The following is a 20,845-nucleotide window of genomic DNA, read 5'->3' as shown; positions in this document are numbered from 1 at the left end:
GCAACTAATCAGTCTGTATTCCACTGTTATTTTTATTCAGTATTTGTTAGCCCAGTGGGAGAGGTGAGGAGGGGCATTCCATTGGTGTTCTGATTAAGCCTCTATCTTAGTAAGGCACTGTGTCCCTTGTTCTCAGACTGTTGACCTTCACTGGTATTCCTGCCCCTCCTCCAGCTGTAGTAATGAGCCTAGAATGTATTTCTTTCCCTCCCCCCATGAGTAGAGCTTTTATTTTTCCAATTCTGTTTCTCCCAGTATATACAGAAATCTACAGTGGGTTATACAATGCCTTAAAATGACAGTGTTTGTTGCTCATTTCCCTGACATTAAGTCGTTTGTTCCATAGGGAAACTAGGAGAAATGGGTTGATTAGAGTTAAAATAGTGGCTGCTGTGTTCCTCCCCCCAGGCAACACCATAAGGTAGACTTTCTTAGGATTCTCCCCAATCTTCCCTGTGAACATCTTTGTATTTGTAGCCCCCAGGGACTTCACACTCTCATGCTACCCTACGCTCACTCTTTAGCAATTTATTTTTAAAATTTAGCTGAATCTTCTTGCTAGCTTAAGTGGCAACCCAAGGCATCTGTCCTAGGTAAGCAAATTCTCAGGTCCTGTTTTTTTGCTGTGGAGAAATCTACAGATACCAGTCTCTCCCCAGATTTTGAGTTAGTTGGTTGCCCTGCAACCTCAATTTTTTGATGGGCTCAATAGAAGTCATTAATTTTCAGTTTGTCCAGAATTTTATTTTGTGAGAGCACAAGTTGTATTCTTTCCAGTTCTCCACATTCCTGAATTGAAACCAGAAGCCTTGGGCTATGTTTTTAAGGTAGGGGAAGTGGGTGGGGGGATGGGGTAATTGGGTGATGAGCATTAAGGAGGGCACTTGACATAATGAGCACTGGGTGGTATATGCAAGTGACAAATCACTAAATTCTACCACTGAAACTAATAATACACTATATGTTAACTGAAAAAAAAAAGAAGAAATAAACAAACAAACAAACTCCTATATCTATAGTCAAAAAAAAGATAAAAAGCATGGTGCCTTTGAGAGTGTTTGCTTTCCAGCTTCCAGTTATCATTGACTTGAGGAACCCAACTTTGAAGGCAAGACATTGGGCAGCTATTGAACAAACAGTTGATGCCTCCCTAGTGGACCTTGAAATTCCATTAACCTTGCAGAAGCTCTCTGAGTTGCGTGTTTTTGATTTTGGCCAAGAAATCCAGGACATTTCTGGGCAGGCTTCTGGAGAAGCTGCCTTAGAAACAATTCTTAAAAAGGTAAATCTGAAAAATATGTTCTGAAGATCAAGGAATGTAGGTTTTCATATTCAGCATGAAGATCACCAACTTTTGATTCATCTAGATGGGTTTTTCAACATTGCAGCTCTCACTCTCTCATTATCATTCATCCTTCTGTTGTTTCCTTACATGTATTATCATTATTATTATCAGTAGCACTTTGATCAGTATCCTCTCTCTACTTAGCTTATAGCCCACTTTGATGACAACAAAGTTTGATATTTCCATGCTTATATAAAAAAACATATTCCAAGGAAGATCTTTTGTACCAAAATACATCATCTTTCAAACTACCAGAAAAAAGTAACTGTGAAATGCTACAAAAGACACTGAAGCTACTTAAGCTACTTACCTCTACTTAAGCTACCTACCTCCTTACCCTAAAAATACACACATACCTACAAATCACCTGTGTAAAAAGAAATATTTTCCTTACATTTAAAGCACAAAGTGGTAAGGGGTAGACATTAACATATCATAAGTTATTCATATGTATTAATCTTCATCAATAAAATTTAGCATATCTGTATCCTTTAACCAAGAAGAGGATTTTAAGAATTTTAAAGGCAGTAAAGAGGAAAATGGGATGATTATGGAGTTTTCACTTATTTTATTCTACGTGCATTTATTGAGTACCTAAACAGAAATAATTTAAGTATCCTAAAATGTGAATTATTTCTAAGGTGGAGGATTCTTGGAAAACAACCGAATTCGTCGTTCTCCCTCACCGTGACTCCAAAGATGTGTTTATTCTGGGCGGCACAGATGACATACAGGTAGGGTAACTGGGTTATTGAAAACCCATGGTAGGGGTGCCTGGGAGGCTCAGTCATTGAGCGTCTGCCTTTGGCTCAGGTCATGATCCCAGCGTCCTGGGATCGAGCCCCGCATCAGGCTCCTTGCTCAGTGGGAAGCCTGCTTCTCCCTCTCCCACTCCCCCTGCTTGTGTTCCCTCTCTCGCTGTGTCTCTCTCTGCCAAATAAATAAAATCTTAAAAAAAAAAAAACCATGGTAAAGATTGGTCAGACCTACTCCTGAATCTTCTATGGGAGATTATGATGAAGGAATGAAATATGAGAGTTACTAAGAAAAAATCTAATTGGAAAGGCAAAATATGAATATGTATAATTGACAGGAATGCTTGTACATTAAATATTTAGCAAAGCAATAAAAGTAGCATATATATGAATTATAATCCTGTAGTTAACAGTGGAAGAGTTTAGAAAAACAAGAGATAATTTATGGCTGAAGTGATCACAGAATCCTTCCTAGACCAGCCAAGACATGCTGGACCTTAAAGAATAAATGGTATTTGACAGACATAGATGAGAATGAAGGGCATTTCAAACTATTTCAATGAGGCAAAGAAACATGAATGAGCATTTCAGGTTTATAGCATACTAGGAAACTAAGTTCACTTGAATTTTTTGAGATTAGGAGTAGATGGCTATACTCTATGAACAATAAAAGAAAATAAATCTAATCCATGTGTTTGGAATATTCTTAGTGATTTAAAATTCAAAGACACATTTGTTTAGCAAAAGGATCTGTGTCTTATGGCCTAATTTAAAAAGCAAAGCCCTGGCGCATTTGGGTGTACCCACACCAGAACTAATGATGGGATGGCTTTGCCAGGTATAGGTTGGAAGAGCAAGACCAGATGTCACTCTGGGCAGTAGATGAAAGAGCAAACCCAAGATGAAGTCAGGTAGTAGGAGGCCAAGTGATGCTAGGTGATGGGGCTTCTGCTCTCAAGAAATTTATAATTTAAATAGGGCAATTAAAATCCTTTAGATTAACAGACACATTTTTTACAGAATGCACATGTTCTGTAAGGGTTGCTGTAGTGTAAGGGGAAAAGTAGGGGAAGGAGGTAGAGAGAAAACTGTTTATAGTCCTTCTAAGCTTGATATGAATGAGTTCAGTTTCCCTCTTCTGCAAGATAATTGAGATAAAGTGATGTTTCATTAGATAGAGAAGATAATTTTAATTTTAATTTAAAACTTTTTAATTTTGCAAGTTTTGAATCATTTGAGAAATAAAAGCTTAGATGACCAAATGGTGTAAAGAAGGTACCAGTTACCTAAAAGTAGGGGGAGAGAGAAGAGTATTGAACCAAACAAAAAATATGTGCCATTAATAATTACAGAAATAGCCAAGATTTGGCAATCAAAAGTCTCTTGGTGACATTTGAGAGAACGTCAGAGTGGGTTGTGAGCCACTGAAGTGGATGAGGAAGGGAAAAAGATGGGTAGGAAACAGTAGGTGAGACTAAGCTATTTATTTAAAAAGTTGGCTTTTAAGTGGACTCTCGGGATTAAACATCTGTAATTATCTCTGAGAGCACAAACTCATAATGCTGCATATTTTCTTCTTCTTTCTTTAAAGGTCCTCCTTGATGACAGCACCATCAACATCGCAACCATTGCCTCATCACGTTATGTTGGTCCATTGAAAACTCGAGTGGATGACTGGCAGAAACAACTTGCCTTATTTAATCAAACACTGGTGAGTGAGGGCAATTTCATGCACTCAGAGAATTGGAGAGCCATGGTACTTTAGAAATCATTTCTCCAATCATTTAAATATGATGTAGTTTAGATAAGATTTAATTGTTGACATTTTATTATATTCAGAATGTAAAGAAAATGCAAATATACTAAGTTCTTCTTTATATAATTATGCCATGTCTCTTGAATTAGTTATTATTGCCATGAAACAAAATACCACAAACTTGGTGGTATGAAACGGTCTATATTTATTATACATATCACAGTTTCTGTGGGTCAGGAGTTCAGATATGGCTTAACTAAGTCTCCTACTTAGGGTCTCACAAAGGTTCAATCAAGTTGTGGGCCAGGACTTGGTTTTCATCAGAGGTTCAACTCAAGGAGGATCCACCTCCAAGCTCATTCAGGTTGTTGGCAGAAATAATGTCCTCACAACTCTGGGACTAAGGGCTTCAATTTCTTGCTGGCTATCAGGTGGAGGTCATCCTCAGCTCCTAGATGTTGCCCACATTTTGTGTTTATTTATAAATCTATAGTTTTATTGAGACAAAGCTGACAGTGTGGTATGAAGTTTACATTTAAACAGAGTTTTCACAGAAACCTAAAACATGCCTGAAAAGATTTTATAGTGGAGTTCTAGATGCAGGTCTAGATGATGGGAAGTACTGATGGGTATCATGATTCAAGATAGCATTTTGAGTATTCGTTAATTCTTAAGATTAAAAAAAATTATTTTTGTTCTGTGTTTTAAAGTGATCACTGCCCCAGTATGAAAACTGAATCTTCTCCTGAGATGAGAGCTTTTGAAATCATTCAGCTCTTGAAATGATTCAATGAACTTGTGTTGTCAGTGACTGAACCCTGCCACCAATGGTTTCAGAATTTAAAGTTCAAAAAACAGAGAAGCTCCAAGGGTTTTTCACCCTAAGAATATGAGCCCTTGTCTTGAGCTACTCTCATTCCCTCCGTACCACCCTCTTCCCCTCCCTAAGTACCTCAGCCAGTTGATATTTATAACTTCATAATTGGAAAAGAAATGGCCTTCTTGTCAATTAGAAGAATTAGCACCTCTAAGAACAATCTGCCTATGCATACACTCCAGTGAAAGACTTTCCCTCCTCAACCAGTTTCTATCCCAAAATGGCAGACAACTTTGGTAACTTACTAACTGGCTTAAACCTTAATGCAACAGCATTAAGCTCAGGCAGGGAATATCCGAGCTTCTAAGCTTCAGGCCTTCGCAGCTTTTAGACAGCCTCTGACAATGCCACAACAACCTCGTATTTACTAGAAAAACACACACTTGCTTAAAGTCTCCTTGGTACCCTTCCTTGTGGTACACCTTTCCTTTTTATTTTATTCTACCTCAAGTTATCCCATGGTAGAACAAAGAATCCACTTACACTGATCTTACTTTGTTCCCATCCAATCTCTTTCTTAGACTTCAGATGTTTAGCTTGATTTAATTACGTTTAGGTTTCTAAATATTCTAATATGAAATGTTATCTGTGAAATAATAAAGGCACTAAGTAGGAAAAGATCGTTTGTTCCAACTTTGTTTCATAGAGTTCATTTTCAGGAATGCACCCTCTTTGATGAACCCCTGATAATCTGACCCCTGTCTGGCCTCCTGTATGATGGCTGAGCCCTATGAAGGGAGGGACTGCAGAGCAAAGTAATGTTTTCATAGAGGGCCCTTCCATAAAGTGCCGACTAGTGGGGACTCTCCAAAGAATTAACTGTCTGGAAAGTAAGAGACCTGAGATAAATCAGGGAGTGGTTGTGACACTAGGCCTCAGGCATAACCCCCGAATCCAGAGTGAGAAGTGAGAAACTCACAGATGTTGGGCCGACACATGCACTGGCGGGAGGCACAGAGGACAGCGAGAACTAGGTCCCGACACTGCATTTCTGGTTTCTTTGATGAATAGTGACAGAGGCAGTGGGTGATTTTCTTCTTCCTCCAGTCCTCTGTACTTGCCGTGTGTTCTGATTTTACTTTTTTGATTGAAGAAAATGAATCATATTTCTTTTTTAAAAAGAGAGGAAAGAATATAGATATAACTGAGGCCAAAAAAAGGAAAAACTCAAAAAACCTTTTTTTTTTTTTTTGGACAACCCTTTCTGTATTTGGAAATAGTCACTAAACACTTCCCAACCTTCAGAGTTCTTTAAGTATCTTGCCTCCCCTTAGACTGTCTCCTCTAGGCATTTTAATCCTCTTTCTCTGGGTCCACTCTAGTTACCACACAGTAGATTCATTATAACTCTACCTAGTAGAGCATGGGTTGAAATTAGGCTGCAGTGAGTCTTGGACCTTGTAAGGAGGTTTCATCTCAAAGAACCTGTGAGAAGTCCCCCAAATGAAAAAGATATAATGAGTCCCATGTAATTATTTTTAATGTAACTGTGTTTTTGATTTGGGATGAAAATTTTGATAATGCCCATATTTTTCTCCTAGGAAGAGTGGCTGAACTGCCAGAGAAACTGGCTCTACCTAGAAAGTATTTTTAATGCTCCAGATATTCAGAGGCAATTGCCTGCCGAGGCTAAGATGTTCCTGCAAGTGGATAAGTCATGGAAAGAAATCATGAGGAAGGTGAACCGGTTGCCTAACGCTCTTCGAGCAGCTACTCAACCAGGTATAAAACAAAATTTTTAAAAACAAATAAAAAGGGGCGCCTGGGTGGCTCAGTCGTTAAGCGTCTGCCTTTGGCTCAGGTCATGATCCCGGGGTCCTGGGATCGAGCCCCGCATCAGGCTCCCTGCTCCACGGGAAGCCTGCTTCTCCCTCTCCTGCTCCCCCTGCTTGTGTTCCCTCTCTTGCTGTGTCTCTCTCTGTCAAATAAATAAATAAAATCTTTAAAAAAAATAAATAAAAAGGGTTTACAACCATCTAATATGTTTAGCACCTATAAGATTCTGGCAATATGGGGTACAGTCAATCCTTGATTCTTGTCAGCATTGATGACCAGGAATATTTGTGGCACATCGACACTCTTGCTGAACAATGTGAATTGAACACTGTTGTTGTTGTTGTTAATTATTATCACTGTTATTATTACCTGTCAGCTTAGTTCATAGTTTTGGCACCCAAGAATCTGATTCTTTTTTTTTTTTTAAGATTTTATTTATTTATTTGACAGAGAGAGACACAGTGAGAGAGGGAACACAAGCAGGGGGAGTGGGAGAGGGAGAAGCAGGCTTCCCACTGAGCGGGGAGCCCGATGCCGGGCTCAATCCCAGGACCGTGGGATCACGACCTGAGCCGAAGGCAGACGCTTAACGACTGAGCCACCCAGGTGCCCCAAGAATCTGATTCTTTTTGCTGCTTTTATAATTTGGGGATTCTGCCACAGAGTCTCAGTGAGGCTTGCATGTCAGAATTTGACTACAAGATATATATTCACATTCAGTTGACCCATTCTGCTAAAGCTCTCACAGACTTATAACCATAAAAATTTCCACATCTTATTTTTCATTAATTCATTAAAAACATTTAAAAATATTACCACAAATTTTAATTCTAATCTCAAGACTGAAATGTGTTTTAATAAGTTCTGTTTCTAAGGATATGGAATCAAAGCATTGGTGCGTGCACATACATGGTTATTGAACTTTATCAAAGCCTCAGCAAGCTTGCGTGTTGTTCTGCAACATATGACTTTTTCTGGTGAATAGCTCTAGACAGCTTCCCTGTCAAGCAGAGGCAGCCTGCTGGGCTATGCCCTTTGCCCAAAGACGCTTACATAAAAACAGAAACAGAAAGGAAAAACTATATGGTGTGATAGAATTAAAAACTTTTAAACTTTGGGGCTCTGAAGGTCACCCACATTTTTTAACTCCTAGCCACCTTCCAGCCAGCAGTTGAATCACTTCAGCCTCTGCTTCTGTCCTAACATCTCCTCTCTGCCTCTGACCCTCCTGCCTCCCTCCTCGAAGGACCCCTCCGATTACATTGGGCCCACTAGATGATCCAAGATAATCTCCCCATCCCATGATCATTGGTCACATCTCCCAACTTCCTTTTTCCGTATACACTAACGTATTCTCAGGTTCTGGGGAATAGGACACGGACATCTCTGAGCACCCTTTATTCTGCCTACCACATGCATATTCAAACCTTTTGCTGCAATAATGTTAACGTGTGTGATCACAGAGTGCTGCCGCAGACTTGTTACATAACTTTTGAAATTAAAAAAATATATATAATTCCAAAATACGTCTGGTCCTAGGGATTTCAGATAAAGAAGTGTGGACCTATAAATGTCATTTGGTGATGATAAAGCTATGAAGGAAAATTCAGCAGCATAAGGGGCTAGAGAACAGCTGGGGGCTGCCGTGTGTGTGTGTGTGTGTGTGTGTGTGTGTGTGTGTGTGTGGTGGAGGGCTTTTTTGATAGAGTGAGTGGCTTTCGAGCATAAAGCAGCAGGAAAGAGGGAGTGAGACACATGCAAATCTGAGGGAGGGTATGAAAAGCAGAGAGAAGAACAAAGGTGAAGACCAGAGGTGAGAATGTACTTAGCATGCACAACGGTCTGTACTTGGGTTTGGCTTTGGTTATGCACTCCCAGCAGTTGGGGGTGCCAGCTAAAAATTGTTTCAGATTGAATACTTGTTTCCCTGTGGTAAATATTAAAATTACCATTAGATAATGTTATTAAAAGTAATAGTTAACATTGTTAGCCCACCTCCTGCAATTTAAATTTTTTCGACCATTTTTTATCAAATAAAACCAAAGCTTTAAAGAATGTTAATATCATATTTTACTTCCACTTAAAATGGTATTTTCTATTTATTTTAACACCATTTTACCAACACCTCTTCCCCCCCCCCCCCCCCAATAAACAGGACTTCTGGAGACTTTTCAAAATAATAATGCATTACTTGACCAAATTCAAAAGTGTCTAGAGGCATATTTAGAATCAAAAAGAGTTATCTTTCCAAGGTAAGTTTATAAAGCAACCTACAATATTTTTAGTAGTGAAGACTATCCATTAATTTAAAAGGATATACTTAAAAACAAACCGTAACCTCAAAACATCAGGGAACCAGAATGAAACAAGAAAGATACGATAATTGGTGAATCAATCCAGCTGATATCTTGATTGGGGAGTGTAAGGCTCAAGGATAAAGGTACAATATTTGGTGGAGGATTAAGTGGGCAGGTACCCGAGGTGCTGGAGGGATTCTAGGTCTCAGCATTGTTTCACTGTTGGGTGCACATGTGTGTGCCTGCCTGTGCATGCGTCCATAGAGGTGCATGCGAAAAGTCAGAGGACCCTCTGTTGCCTGAGCAGGTTTCTTTGCACTAATCGGTGACCTAAGAGTGTCACTGGAGAAGTTGCCCAAGAGATCATTTCACAAACTCCAAATGAAATTTTTACTCATCTCTTTATTCCAAAAACATACCAAATGTTATGCTCAGTGCTAAAGATACAAAGAAGAAAAGGCTGGATTCCTGCCCTAATGGGGCTCATGGTTAACAGGTGGATAGTCATGTAAATAAACATTATAATACAGTTTTTTTAAAACCAGGATAAACTATTTGCTGGTGGCCAAAGTTCCCAACTTCATTCCTTAGGGCACACTGTACTGTAACACAGAGGACATTGGCAAAATGTTTCATCTTCCCTGGTATTTTCCTGTTAGTTGTTAAGGAAATGGCCATTAAGGTCTGTCCTTGGACAAGCACTGTGGCAGCCAGGGGTAGGTGCTTATTGGGTTACTTGGTTGAGAGGGGTTGTTGCTGGGGACCAGAACAGGGTATGTGTGTGCACGAGAAATCCAAGATCCAGAAGATTTGGTTGAGGTTTAACAGAAGTGGTCAGGCTTTAAAGAATATACACAAATCTTACTAAAACATCCTTCAGGCAACATGGATAAAGATGAAAGAGTTTGAGGTTTGGAATGTGCCTTTTGTCTGTTTCACTCTTAATTGAGTGGTTCCCAAGTTGAGTCTCCCAAAGCCAGAGAAAATCTATATACTACTTTTGATACTTAAAGAAAACTGGAAACAAATTTACCGGTGATAATATTGACCACTGAAAAGCATCCGCTTTTATTTGTTCTTTTGCTTAGAACTGCATGAACTAGTTCTGCTACTGTGTTATGTCAGGAGGCTCTATGTGGTGTTGATTTCACCCTGCAGGCCTTCATGAAGACATACTGTGAGCTGCAGACCAAGTTAGTTCCTGGGGACACAAGACGAATACAGTACTATTCCTGCTCTCACAGAGCTCATGATCCAATCTTTATAGTTATCCCCCTGTTTCGTTAGCTGAAAAAGAGGCATGGGCACAAATTAATTATTACTGGATGGTAAAAGTAGCAGGACCGATAGAGTCCAACCAAAAGCATCTTTATTTCTAACTAATAACTGCCTTTGCATTCCCTGCTGGGGGCAGGTTTCTCCCTGCCCCTGGACCAAATCTTGAGCAGACCTCATGAATTTTCTGGTCATTCTCAGATAATAATACAAACAAACAAAAACCTCTTGTCACCTTAACCCAATAAATGATCTTTAATAATCAAACTCTGAACTTCTTTCAAAGTGAAAACTTCCCCCTTCCCTGCCCAAGATTGTTGCAGGTTTAAAGGCTTTAGTGATGATGAGGCTATGTGGTGATCAACCCTCCCCTCTCCCTATGAGGTTTCTGAGGTCTCCAGGTTTGGGGCAAGGGGAAGAGAGGCAAGGCAGCAGAGCAGCCTGACTAGGCTGATGCATATCTGGCCCCCTCTCTTCCACGTGGGGCCTGCCATGGGCTCTTTACCATTCATTCCCTCCAAAACCAAGGGATCTCTCATAGGTAGCCTCCTCCACTCCAGACGTGAAATGTCTTCTCTGGCCAGGCCTTTATCCCTGGGCATCCAGGAATGCCCCTTCTCCAGTTCTTTACCTATGGTGTCTTCATGACTCTAAATGGCCCTGGTGGGCAAGATCTAAGAAAATCCCATGCAGGATCACATTGGCATGGGCCACATGTGGATATTCACAGAACCAAATAAAGCTCCTGTAACCACCCATCCATCTACCCAACACATTAGGTATTGAAAGCAGGGGGGTGTAAAGTACTAAGGCTAGATTCTAGGGAAAACAAATAATATATCTTCACTCTAGAGCAAATCAATGTCATAGCAAGAGCTAGCATTTTTTATAATTTTTTGAAAAATATCTATCTTTTATGTATCAGGCACTAATTCTGGATGTCTGAGATGCATCCACACTAGTCTCCGTAACAATTGTACAGACACGTGGTCTCCCCAGAAACCCAGGGCCGGTAGGTTGGAAGTTCAGGAAATCAGTGATTGGGAAAGAGATATGGCTAAGGGATTTATCTTTCATGTCTACATAAGGCTTTCCTTCACTTTGAAGTTATATTTTAAGTATTTTCTTTAATCCAGATTTTACTTCTTGTCAAATGATGAACTTCTGGAGATTCTGGCCCAGACACGAAATCCCCAAGCTGTGCAGCCACACTTAAGGAAATGCTTTGACTCCATTTCAAAGCTTGAATTTGCTCTCATGCCTCCTACTGAAGGAAAAATTCCTGGTGTGGAAGGAGAGCCAGAAAAGATTTACACTAACGATATTTTAGCGATGCTATCACCAGAAGGAGAACGGGTGAGGTGTTTTTGTTCATGATTCTTTATAGGGAAGCTTTGTTGCCCTTCTAGGGTTGAGGGTAGAAATTTACTGTCTGTCACTCTAAGCATTCATCAAGTGCTACCGCATCGTACTCTGTGGGCTCAGCAGTTTCAAGGATAACAAAGATGAAATTCTTGCCTGCAAAGAGCTCTAGTGGAGATACAGTCAAACAAATGATTGAAAAGTACCACAGTAAGTGCAGTAGCAGAGGTGTGTGCTTTGTTCTTGGGAACAGAGTGGAGATAACTGGAGCCCAGCCTTACTCAACTCTCCACAAGAGGCAGACGAGTGAGCTGGTTAAGAGCGCTGAGTCTCCTGCCCAGCCACCTGGATTCAAGTCCCATCCTTTAACCTCATCTATAAAATGAAGAATAGTAATAGTGCCTGATTAATGAGATGCTGAGGATTTTCAAATAGTATTTGAAATGTGTGTGTGTGTGTGTATATATAATTTACAAATAATTCTATGTAAATTACTTAGAACTGTACCCAGTGGGTGCTATGAAAGTGTGAGTTGTCATTGTTTGCTGTGGTGTATCCAGGACACTGGACAATGCCTGGCATACAGTAAACACCAAGGGAGTGAATGCATTAGCAAATTGTGGAGAACCACAGGACTTCACAGAGAGAAATCTCTCCCTCCCTCCCTCTCTCTCTCCCCTCTCCCCTCTCTCTCTCACACACACACACATACATACACACACACACACACAGCCAAAGAAGATGGAGCAGAGACATGAGAGGGAAAGCATTTCATGTGCAGAGGAAATGTGCGGGGAAATGCCAAGGATTTCAGTCCAGTTAGAGCAGGAGATGTATCCACGGAAGTGATAGGAACCTATAAACATTTTACTTGTCCTGAATTGACCCTCTTGCAAAAGAATTTGCTCATCACTAGTGCAGAAGAAGAGAAAGGGGAGGACCACGGCTAGGATCCAGGGAAAACATGAAAGTTAAAGGGAAGGTAGAAGAACTAAGAGACCCAGACAAGCAGGGCAGTCAGGTCACTGGAAGTCCAAGAAATAAATATGTGTAGGACTAAAAAGTATCAACTGGACTTGACAACTGAAAGACCATTGGTAACCTTAATGACCTTAACAAGTTTAGAGGAATAGTTGGGGCCGAAAATCAAATGGCAGTAAGTAAGAAAAGAAAGTGAAGGAATTCATGTAGACACATATACTCCTTTTTTCAGGGATTTGGCTTCAAAGGGAAGCAGTTAAAAAAAAAAAAAAGGAGGTAAAGAGAGATGTAGAGTGGGACATCAATAGAAGTTTCTAGTATTTGTGGTTAGGCTTCAGCGTGTCACGGTTCTGTTATAGAAGTACAGAGGATGTATGGCTGGCAAGTGCCACACTGAACATGTTATCATTGCTCTGATTGTCCGCTAGGTTAGCTTGGGAAAAGGCCTGAAAGCCCGGGGCAACGTGGAGGAATGGCTTGGTAAAGTGGAGGAAGCCATGTTCACTTCTCTGCGTCGCCTGAGCAAAGCTGCCATCGCCGACTATCAGGGGAAACCAAGGACAGACTGGGTGACTGCTGGCCACCCTTCTCAAGTAACACACTCCTTAAATGTCCACCTCTGAGTCCATTGCTGGTGAGATGCATCCCATACTTAAGGACCATGTTTCCATGCAGGTGATCCTGACCATTTCTCAAATAATGTGGTGCCGTGATTTGACTGAGTGTCTGGAAAGAGAAGATGGTAACCACGTAGAGGCCCTGGAAGATTTTGAGAAAGTAAACTTTGAGGTGAGATGTTTAACCGGGTGACAGTGAACATAATGCTGTGCAGGATGGTCTCAGGACGTTTTTTTGATTTGGCTAATGCAAGTCACATACTTCAGAAATTTTAATGCTCTGACCTGCCTTACAAAGCTTTGGGGTTCTTACAAAAACCATGTATGTTCAGGTTTTCTTAGGAACACTACCTTGATATTTGTGTAATATTTATAAGAATGCTTATAAAAATAGGAGGAAAAGACCATTTGAAGAGGAAAATCTCAGAATTATAATGGTTTGCAACATTTAAGGAGACTTTGTATTTAGTAGGTCTTGGATATCTCTCACAGAAGCTTATTCAAATCCTGGAAAACCCCAGGATTTGTGCCATTTCTACTCTTAGGCTTAAGATGTGCTTTTCTACCATTCTAGAGAATCCTCAGGCAGCCAGCAATAACACAATAAATAACTGAATCCAAATACCATTCTACAAGAACTTTTAAGCTATAGTTCAGGAATGCCATTTTACAGCTATGCCCAATCTTTAACTACAAATTTAATTCTACTTCCAGGCAAGTTTGCATTTTTTTTTTAAATTACCTTTGAAACAGAAAAGGGAAGAAACAACTTTCTTGAGATGCGAGAACACCATCTCTTGAGGACTTCATAGAATTTCAGGTCACAGGGGCGCCTGGGTGGCTCATTCAGTTAAGCAGCTGCCTTTGGCTCAGGTCGTGATCTCCGGGTCCTGGGATCAAGTCCCGCATCGGGCTCCTTGCTCTGTGGGGAGCCTGCTTCTCCCTCTCCTCCCCACTTGTGCTCTCTCTCACTATCTCTGTCTCTCTCTCTCAAATAAATAAATAAAATCTAAAAAAAAAAAAAATTTTTTTAAATTAGTTTTGGCAAATGTCTGCTGCAAATTTAATAGTAAAAAATAGAAAAAAATGGTAAAAAATATAGATATGTAAGCTGATTTTTGAAAATTCATTATGACAAGTTTTCTTTTGATTTGTAGAGATTAAATGCCCTGGCAGTGATAGTTCGAGGCAGTCTTCCAAAATTACAGAGAAACATCATAACTGCCTTAATTACTATTGATGTACATGCAAGAGACATAGTCACTGAACTTGTTCAAGCCAAGGTAACTTTTATTTAAGTAAAATCATATATTTCTTCCTGAAATTAGTGCATCTAATATATGTAGCATTGTTACCACTTATACAGGTAGAGGAAGTCAATTCCTTTGACTGGCAGAGACAACTGCGCTATTATTGGGATGTAGATGTGGATAATTGTGTGGCTAGGATGGCGCTCTCTCAGTACACTTATGGCTACGAGTATTTGGGTGCATGCCCAAGACTAGTTATTACTCCTCTCACGGTAAGTTAGTGATGAATTAGGTTAATTGTGATACAAATGCTTTCTTAAAATAGTCTTGAAAAGGGGCGCCTGGATGACTCAGTCAGTTAAGCATCTGCCTTCAGCTCAGATCATGACCCCCGGGGTCCTGGCATCGAGCCCCACGTCGGGCTCCCTGCCCAGTAGGGAAGTCTGCTTCTCCCACTCCCTCTGCCCCCTGCCCCACTCGTGCTCTCTCTCTCTCTCTCTAAAATGGATAACTAAAATCTTTAAAAAAAAAATAGTCTCGAAAAGTTCCATCCAACCTTAACTCTTCAAAGGATTTGCCATGAATACATCTTTGTGAAGCAGAGATGTGCATCATTAATCATGTGCCTGGATCTTTGAGTATATCTCAATTGCTATAAAACCTTTCATAGAAAATAATGACCCTCCTCCTGTAGAAAGGAAGAGACTTGTAAATTTATGGCTTGAGTCAGTTCCCTTCAATAATGACAATTTCTGCATTTCTTCAGGATCGCTGCTACCTTTGCCTCATGGGAGCTTTGCAGCTCGACCTGGGAGGCGCGCCGGCTGGTCCTGCAGGTACTGGGAAGACAGAGACAACCAAAGACCTAGCTAAAGCTCTTGCCATCCAATGTGTGGTCTTCAACTGCTCCGATGGTTTGGACTACAAGGTACGTGCCAGCATCTGAACACTACCATTAAGTGCTTTATGGGCTTTCTCACTTGCAACATGGCATGACAAAAAAAGGAGAGAAAGGGTGATGGCAAGCAAGGGGGAAACTAATAAGACAAGGGATGGTCAAAGTGGGATAAATAGAGCAAGGGAGAAGAGTCACCACAAGGTGGGTTGAGTGGTCCAGATAAGAATCAAGGCCATTGAGGGATCTACTAAATGGTGGCAAAATTAAAAGTCTTTTCATGTCACTAAATAGAAAAAAATGAGATGAGATACAAGATGTAATAGCAGGGAAATCTAGGAACAATAAGCTTACAGGAAGAGATGAGCAATTCAGAGAGTTGTGTATTAAAAATGAAATATGTAGGAGGTGAGAATGCATGGTAAGATTTTTCAGTACAGTAGTTCTCAAAGTTTTTGGTCACACCTTATTCCCCTTCCAGGTTTTCATAGCACAAAGTAGCACATGAAACACTTTCTGAAGTCCCACAGTTAGGAAATCTATTTACCTTTATTTAATTCAGCAAACCTGGAATATATTTGACCAGGGGTGCCTTTTGGCCACTAACACACGGAGCTGATAGTCTCACTTTTCTGAAAGTTACATGAATGCCTGTATAATGTCTGAATTTAGAATATAATCATTTAAATTGTCCAAGTAAACTGTAATTCATTCATTTTTACAGAGTAAATCATACTTACTTTTCAGAAGCATCTTCAGAAATTAGTGTTTCATAGGACATGTTCTTTAAAAACCCTGATCCTTTTTTTAAAATTTAGGGAAAAAAAGATGTTGCTGGGAATGTCTTTTTATTAATAAACAAAAAATAGTTGGGGCGCCTGGGTGGCTCAGTCGTTAATCATCTGCCTTCAGCTCAGGTCATGATCCCGGGGCCCTGGGATCGAGCCCCACGTCGGGCTCCCTGCTCAGCGGGAAGCCTGCTTCTCCCTCTCCCTCTCCCCCTGCCTGTGTTCCCTCTCTCGCTGTGTCTCTCTGTCAAATATATAAGTAAAATCTTTAAAAAAAAATAGTGGAAGTGCAGCACAGGCAGAAAGTTGTTTCACAGGAGCAGAACAAGAGAGGAACGAGAGACTAGAAAATCTCAGGAAGGGTGAATCAGGAAAGGTGACCTCTCTCCCTTCAGCACAGGTGCAGAGGTGGCCTCTGGTACACACAGGAAAGTCTGGGAAACTGCTGTCAGCAATCCAGGGGAGAATTCATACTCCCTAACATCCCACCTTTATGGGGATCTGCTCCCACTGCTATGAAGTGACCTCATTATCTCAGCAGAGATACATCAAGTTTTATGATAGTGATGATTTTTTTTATCTTGGCCATAATAATTTTGGTTGTTTTCGATCTTCTCAACTCAAAATTTGAATTTATACACCTGAATCCATCTTTTAATGATTAGGTAGTCATTGCTTAGGCTCAATCATTCCCGGGAACTGTGCACTCCCAAAGGTACAAGTGTGTACTGTGTGACACTTCAAGCCACAGGATGCATACATATGATTCAGTTATCTTAGACTCTAGAGCAGAAGTCAGCAAGCTTTCTGGAAAAGCCCAAGTGGTAAATATTTTAGGCTTGCAACTTGTCATTCTTTCTGCTGTTGTGGCATGAAAGCAACCACGTACCGTATGTAAATGTAATATATCATGAACGAGCACGGCTGTGTTCCATGAAAATTCCATTCACAAAACAGGTGTCAGGCCAGATATAGCTGTGGGCTGTAGTTTGATGATCCCTGAAGTACCAATTATATTCAATGATAAGAAATTTAAGTATTTATTTATTCTTATTTATACTCTACCTTGTTCCATAAGGATTTATTACACTAACCTTTTAAAATTAAAGAAATATCGGGGCGCCTGGGTGATACAGTCAATTAAGCGTCAGACTCATGGTTTCAGCTCAGGTCATGATCTCAGGTTACGATCTCAGGGTTGTGAGATTGAGCCCCACATCAGGCTCTGCGCTTAGCATGAAGTCTGCTTGGGATTCTCTCTCCCTCTGCCTCTGCTCCTCCTGCTCGTGCTCTCTCTCTCTCTCTAAAATAAATAAATACATCTTTAAAAAATAATTAAATTAAAGAAATATATACATGTGAAAAAATTCAAACTGTATAGAAAGATCCAAAGTTAAAAATAACAGATTTTCTCTCTATTCACATCACCCAGTTCCACTCTCCAGAGACCAAGTTTCTGATTGTATTTGTTTGTTTTTACTTCTTCTGGTGATTGCTATTATCTATAAAAATTTGTGTCTATTATGGTATTTGTATATATCAATTTTGAACATTATCTGCCAACTTATAAAATCAAGATTTTATTAGATATAACCCTCCAACTTTCTGTTCCAACTTCACTTTCTGATTTTCATTAGTTCATATAATTTTGTCTTACCATGTGAAGGTTTATGAAGTTGCACTATTCTAGAACTATAATTATGCCTTCTTTGCTTTGTCTGGGGGTTGAATTTAAAAATGTAGACCCATTATATAGCACTTACAATATCAAGGATGACTCATAATGGAATTTAATGGAATGATCAGGCTCATAGAGAAGGATCAATACATACGTCATGAACACTGCCATTCAAATGAACACATTCCAAGACAAATACCATATGATTTCACTCATATGTGGGATTTAAGAAACAAAACAAATGAGCAAAGGGGAAAAAAAAAAAAGAGAGAGAGGCAAACCAAGAAACAGACTCTTAACTGTAGAGAACAAACTCATGGTTACCAGAGGGGAGATGGGTGGGGTGATGGGTGAAATAGGTGATGGGGATGAAGGAGGGCACTTGTGATGAGCACAGGGTGATGGATGGGACTGTTGAATCGCTAAATTGTACACCTGAAACTAATATCACACTGTTAACTAATTGGCATTTAAATAAAAACTTTAAAAAAAAAACAATAAAGGAACACATTCTAAGCTTCAGGATTAATGGGTTTCAATTTCTTTTCAGCTTTCTTCTTCTAAAGCAGTGTTTTGTCACCTTTACTTTGCTTGTGAATCACCTGAAGATCTCATTATAGTGCATATCCTGATTCTGGAGATCTAGAGGAAGCCTGAAATTTTGCATTTCTCAAATCCCCTGGGTGATGTCAACTCTCACTGGTGCACTTTGAAAAGCCAAGTTCTAGAGCAGTGGTTCTCAAAGTGTTAACTCTGGACCACCAGCATTATCATCACCTGGCAACTGTGAGAAATGCAAATTATCAGGCCCCACAGCAGACCTACAGAGGAAGAAACTCTGGACCTCTCATATAAAGGCACTAACTTCTAACATAGCCCAGTATTCACATAAAACTAAGCATAAACATAACGTAAACATAAAGCACAAAGTCGAATGGCATTATTTTGATTTCAGATGATGGGGCGCTTCTTCAGTGGTCTGGCACAGTCAGGGGCCTGGTGCTGCTTTGATGAATTTAATCGAATTGACATAGAAGTTTTGTCGGTCATAGCACAGCAACTCATTACCATTAGGAATGCCAAAGCCGCAAAGGTAAGGTGTGGGCAATTGTCCATGGAGGTAGCATTTCTGAAGTCTGTTGCACTTTAGGAAGAACGATGCTAACTTTAGCATGTCTACCCGTATTTCCAGTGTAATTGGTGAGTACTACAGCAATAAGACATAGTTGAGTGAATTAATTCCTCATCCAGGCAACACAGAAACAACTATATGTCACACGCTGTGTGGGGACCTGGGGATACGCAGATGGTGAGACTCAGTCCCTGCTTTCCAGGAGCTCTGTTCTTCCCACCCCCAACACCCATGCACGCACACACGCATGCGCACACGCATCCACCCACAGCCTGTCCCTGTCCCCTCCACCTCCTATTTTCCTCTTCTTGTTCTTGCCTTTGACATTTACTTCTCTGTTAGGTTTCTCCCCTGTACCTCTTCTGGACTCCACTGCCTTCATCGTGGCCCCCAGGCTCAGCCTAGTGCTGGCAGAAAAATGAGAGAGGAACCCTGCAGAACCCAAGGCTCTCAGCCTATACAAACCAAAACAGGCTTGCCAGTTGTTTAATATTTAAATACTCGCTGCCCTGAGTCCCTAGAGGGTCCCCAACCACTATCTTGTCCCCTTCCTAAAAAGCACCAGATCTTTGCTAGATCCAGCCATGAGGGTTCATTCTGGTGTAGCAGGGGGGCTCTGGACCTAGCTGTAGCTCTAGGGACGGAGGCCATTCTCACCAGAAGGTGCCCTGATAAAGAGTTGTTAAATGTTTTGATTATCACCTCTGCAAAAAAGCAAATTACAGAACAAGTAAAAAGAAAGCAGAAATTGGACTTTAGTGAGTCACCAAATTGTACAAGGCATTGTACTTTTCATTTATTTCATTTTCACACTAAAGCTACATGAAGTAGAAGGCATTTTCCCAAGGTTACAGATGAAAAGGATTCAAAGAAATTTAAAAATATTTCTGGGGACACCACAAACCAAGATATTCACCTAAATCTATGTGACCCCAAAGTCTGAGCTCCTTCAACTACACAGTCTCTTGCCTCCCACATCCTCAGAGGAGGCCTGTATTAAATGCAGGGACCTCCAGATACAGCATTACTCATAAGTCACTATTACCTTGCTGAGCATATAGCTGAGAGCAGAGCATGGGGAGTAAGAGGGAAGGACCAACGAGAATGGAGGCAGGATAGAAGCATTGCCAACTGGAGGGCAGCAACGTGAGGTAAAAGGAAGGGAGGAAGACATCTGAGATAGTTGGAGTGGAATCGATCCCCTGGAATAGATGAAAAATAGCACAAACAGCCATTTAGTGGCTGCAGGACTGGTCTCCGTTGTACTGCCCAGCATTTTCTCCTCCGGGCTATGACACATCTCCTGGTCTTCCCTATATTCTTTGTGTCTGTTAATAGTGCCTTCCTCCCGTGGCCGAGCTAGAAACCTGGCATTCATCTTGGATTCCCCCCCCCAATTACCATCAACCCCAGAATCTAAGCCATCATCAAGTCCATTTAATTGTATCTGCTAGATGCCTCTCATCCCTAATAGTAACTCCATAATTCCGGATCTTGTCTTTGTTCAATAACAGTTCCTTACTGGTCCCCCTCTATAGTTTGTCCAGCCTCTCTACTGCCACCTTTGATCCTATCACTCTGCCCAAAATTCTTCTCTGCTTCCCCCCACCCACAGGACAAAATCCAAATTCCTTAGCCCAGCATGCAAGACTCTTGATGCTCAGGCCTCGGCCTAGCTATGCTTTCCTCTTGGAACGTTACCCTTTAGCAAAGTGAATATCTGGTCATTTCCTGAACATGCACTGCTCTCTTTGACCAGATAGCTCCCCCTGCTTATCCACATGAAATGCCCTTCTTCATTCTTCAGGGCCAACAGGCTTCCCTGCTCCTCCCGTGGACTTTGCACACACCTCCCATAGAGCATCTGTTGTACTGCTCAACCACAGGTTCCATATCTGACTCCACACTGTAGGCCTGGGAGCTTCTTGGGCGGGGGGGGGGGGGGGGCCCGAGTGAGTCTCTCTCAGCTCTCCACCTCCACACCTAACCCTATGCCTCATCTGCAACAGATGCTCAACAGGTGTTTGCCCTTGAATGAAAGTGAAGGGGTAGTGCCAAGAG

General features: G+C 40.9%; 1 protein-coding gene across 1 annotated transcript in view; it reads left to right on the top strand.

Moving 5' to 3' along the window:
• Positions 1 to 20,845, top strand: part of DNAH6 (dynein axonemal heavy chain 6) — a 213,437-nt gene that overhangs the window by 69,023 nt on the left and 123,569 nt on the right. Inside the window, exons 19-30 of the mRNA XM_032410573.1 lie at positions 1,070 to 1,282; positions 1,987 to 2,079; positions 3,692 to 3,811; positions 6,275 to 6,455; positions 8,665 to 8,761; positions 11,218 to 11,437; positions 12,853 to 13,017; positions 13,100 to 13,213; positions 14,199 to 14,324; positions 14,408 to 14,563; positions 15,058 to 15,219; positions 18,608 to 18,745. Coding sequence (XP_032266464.1) covers positions 1,070 to 1,282; positions 1,987 to 2,079; positions 3,692 to 3,811; positions 6,275 to 6,455; positions 8,665 to 8,761; positions 11,218 to 11,437; positions 12,853 to 13,017; positions 13,100 to 13,213; positions 14,199 to 14,324; positions 14,408 to 14,563; positions 15,058 to 15,219; positions 18,608 to 18,745 — 1,785 coding nt within the window. The remainder of the gene's footprint in view (positions 1 to 1,069; positions 1,283 to 1,986; positions 2,080 to 3,691; positions 3,812 to 6,274; positions 6,456 to 8,664; positions 8,762 to 11,217; positions 11,438 to 12,852; positions 13,018 to 13,099; positions 13,214 to 14,198; positions 14,325 to 14,407; positions 14,564 to 15,057; positions 15,220 to 18,607; positions 18,746 to 20,845) is intronic.

This window comes from Phoca vitulina, unplaced genomic scaffold, assembly GCF_004348235.1.
Source record: "Phoca vitulina isolate PV1807 unplaced genomic scaffold, GSC_HSeal_1.0 scaffold12, whole genome shotgun sequence".
In the NCBI taxonomy this organism is placed as follows: Eukaryota; Metazoa; Chordata; class Mammalia; order Carnivora; family Phocidae; genus Phoca; species Phoca vitulina.
Note: the sequence above shows the minus strand (reverse complement) of the source record. Positions and strands in the feature narration are given on the sequence as shown.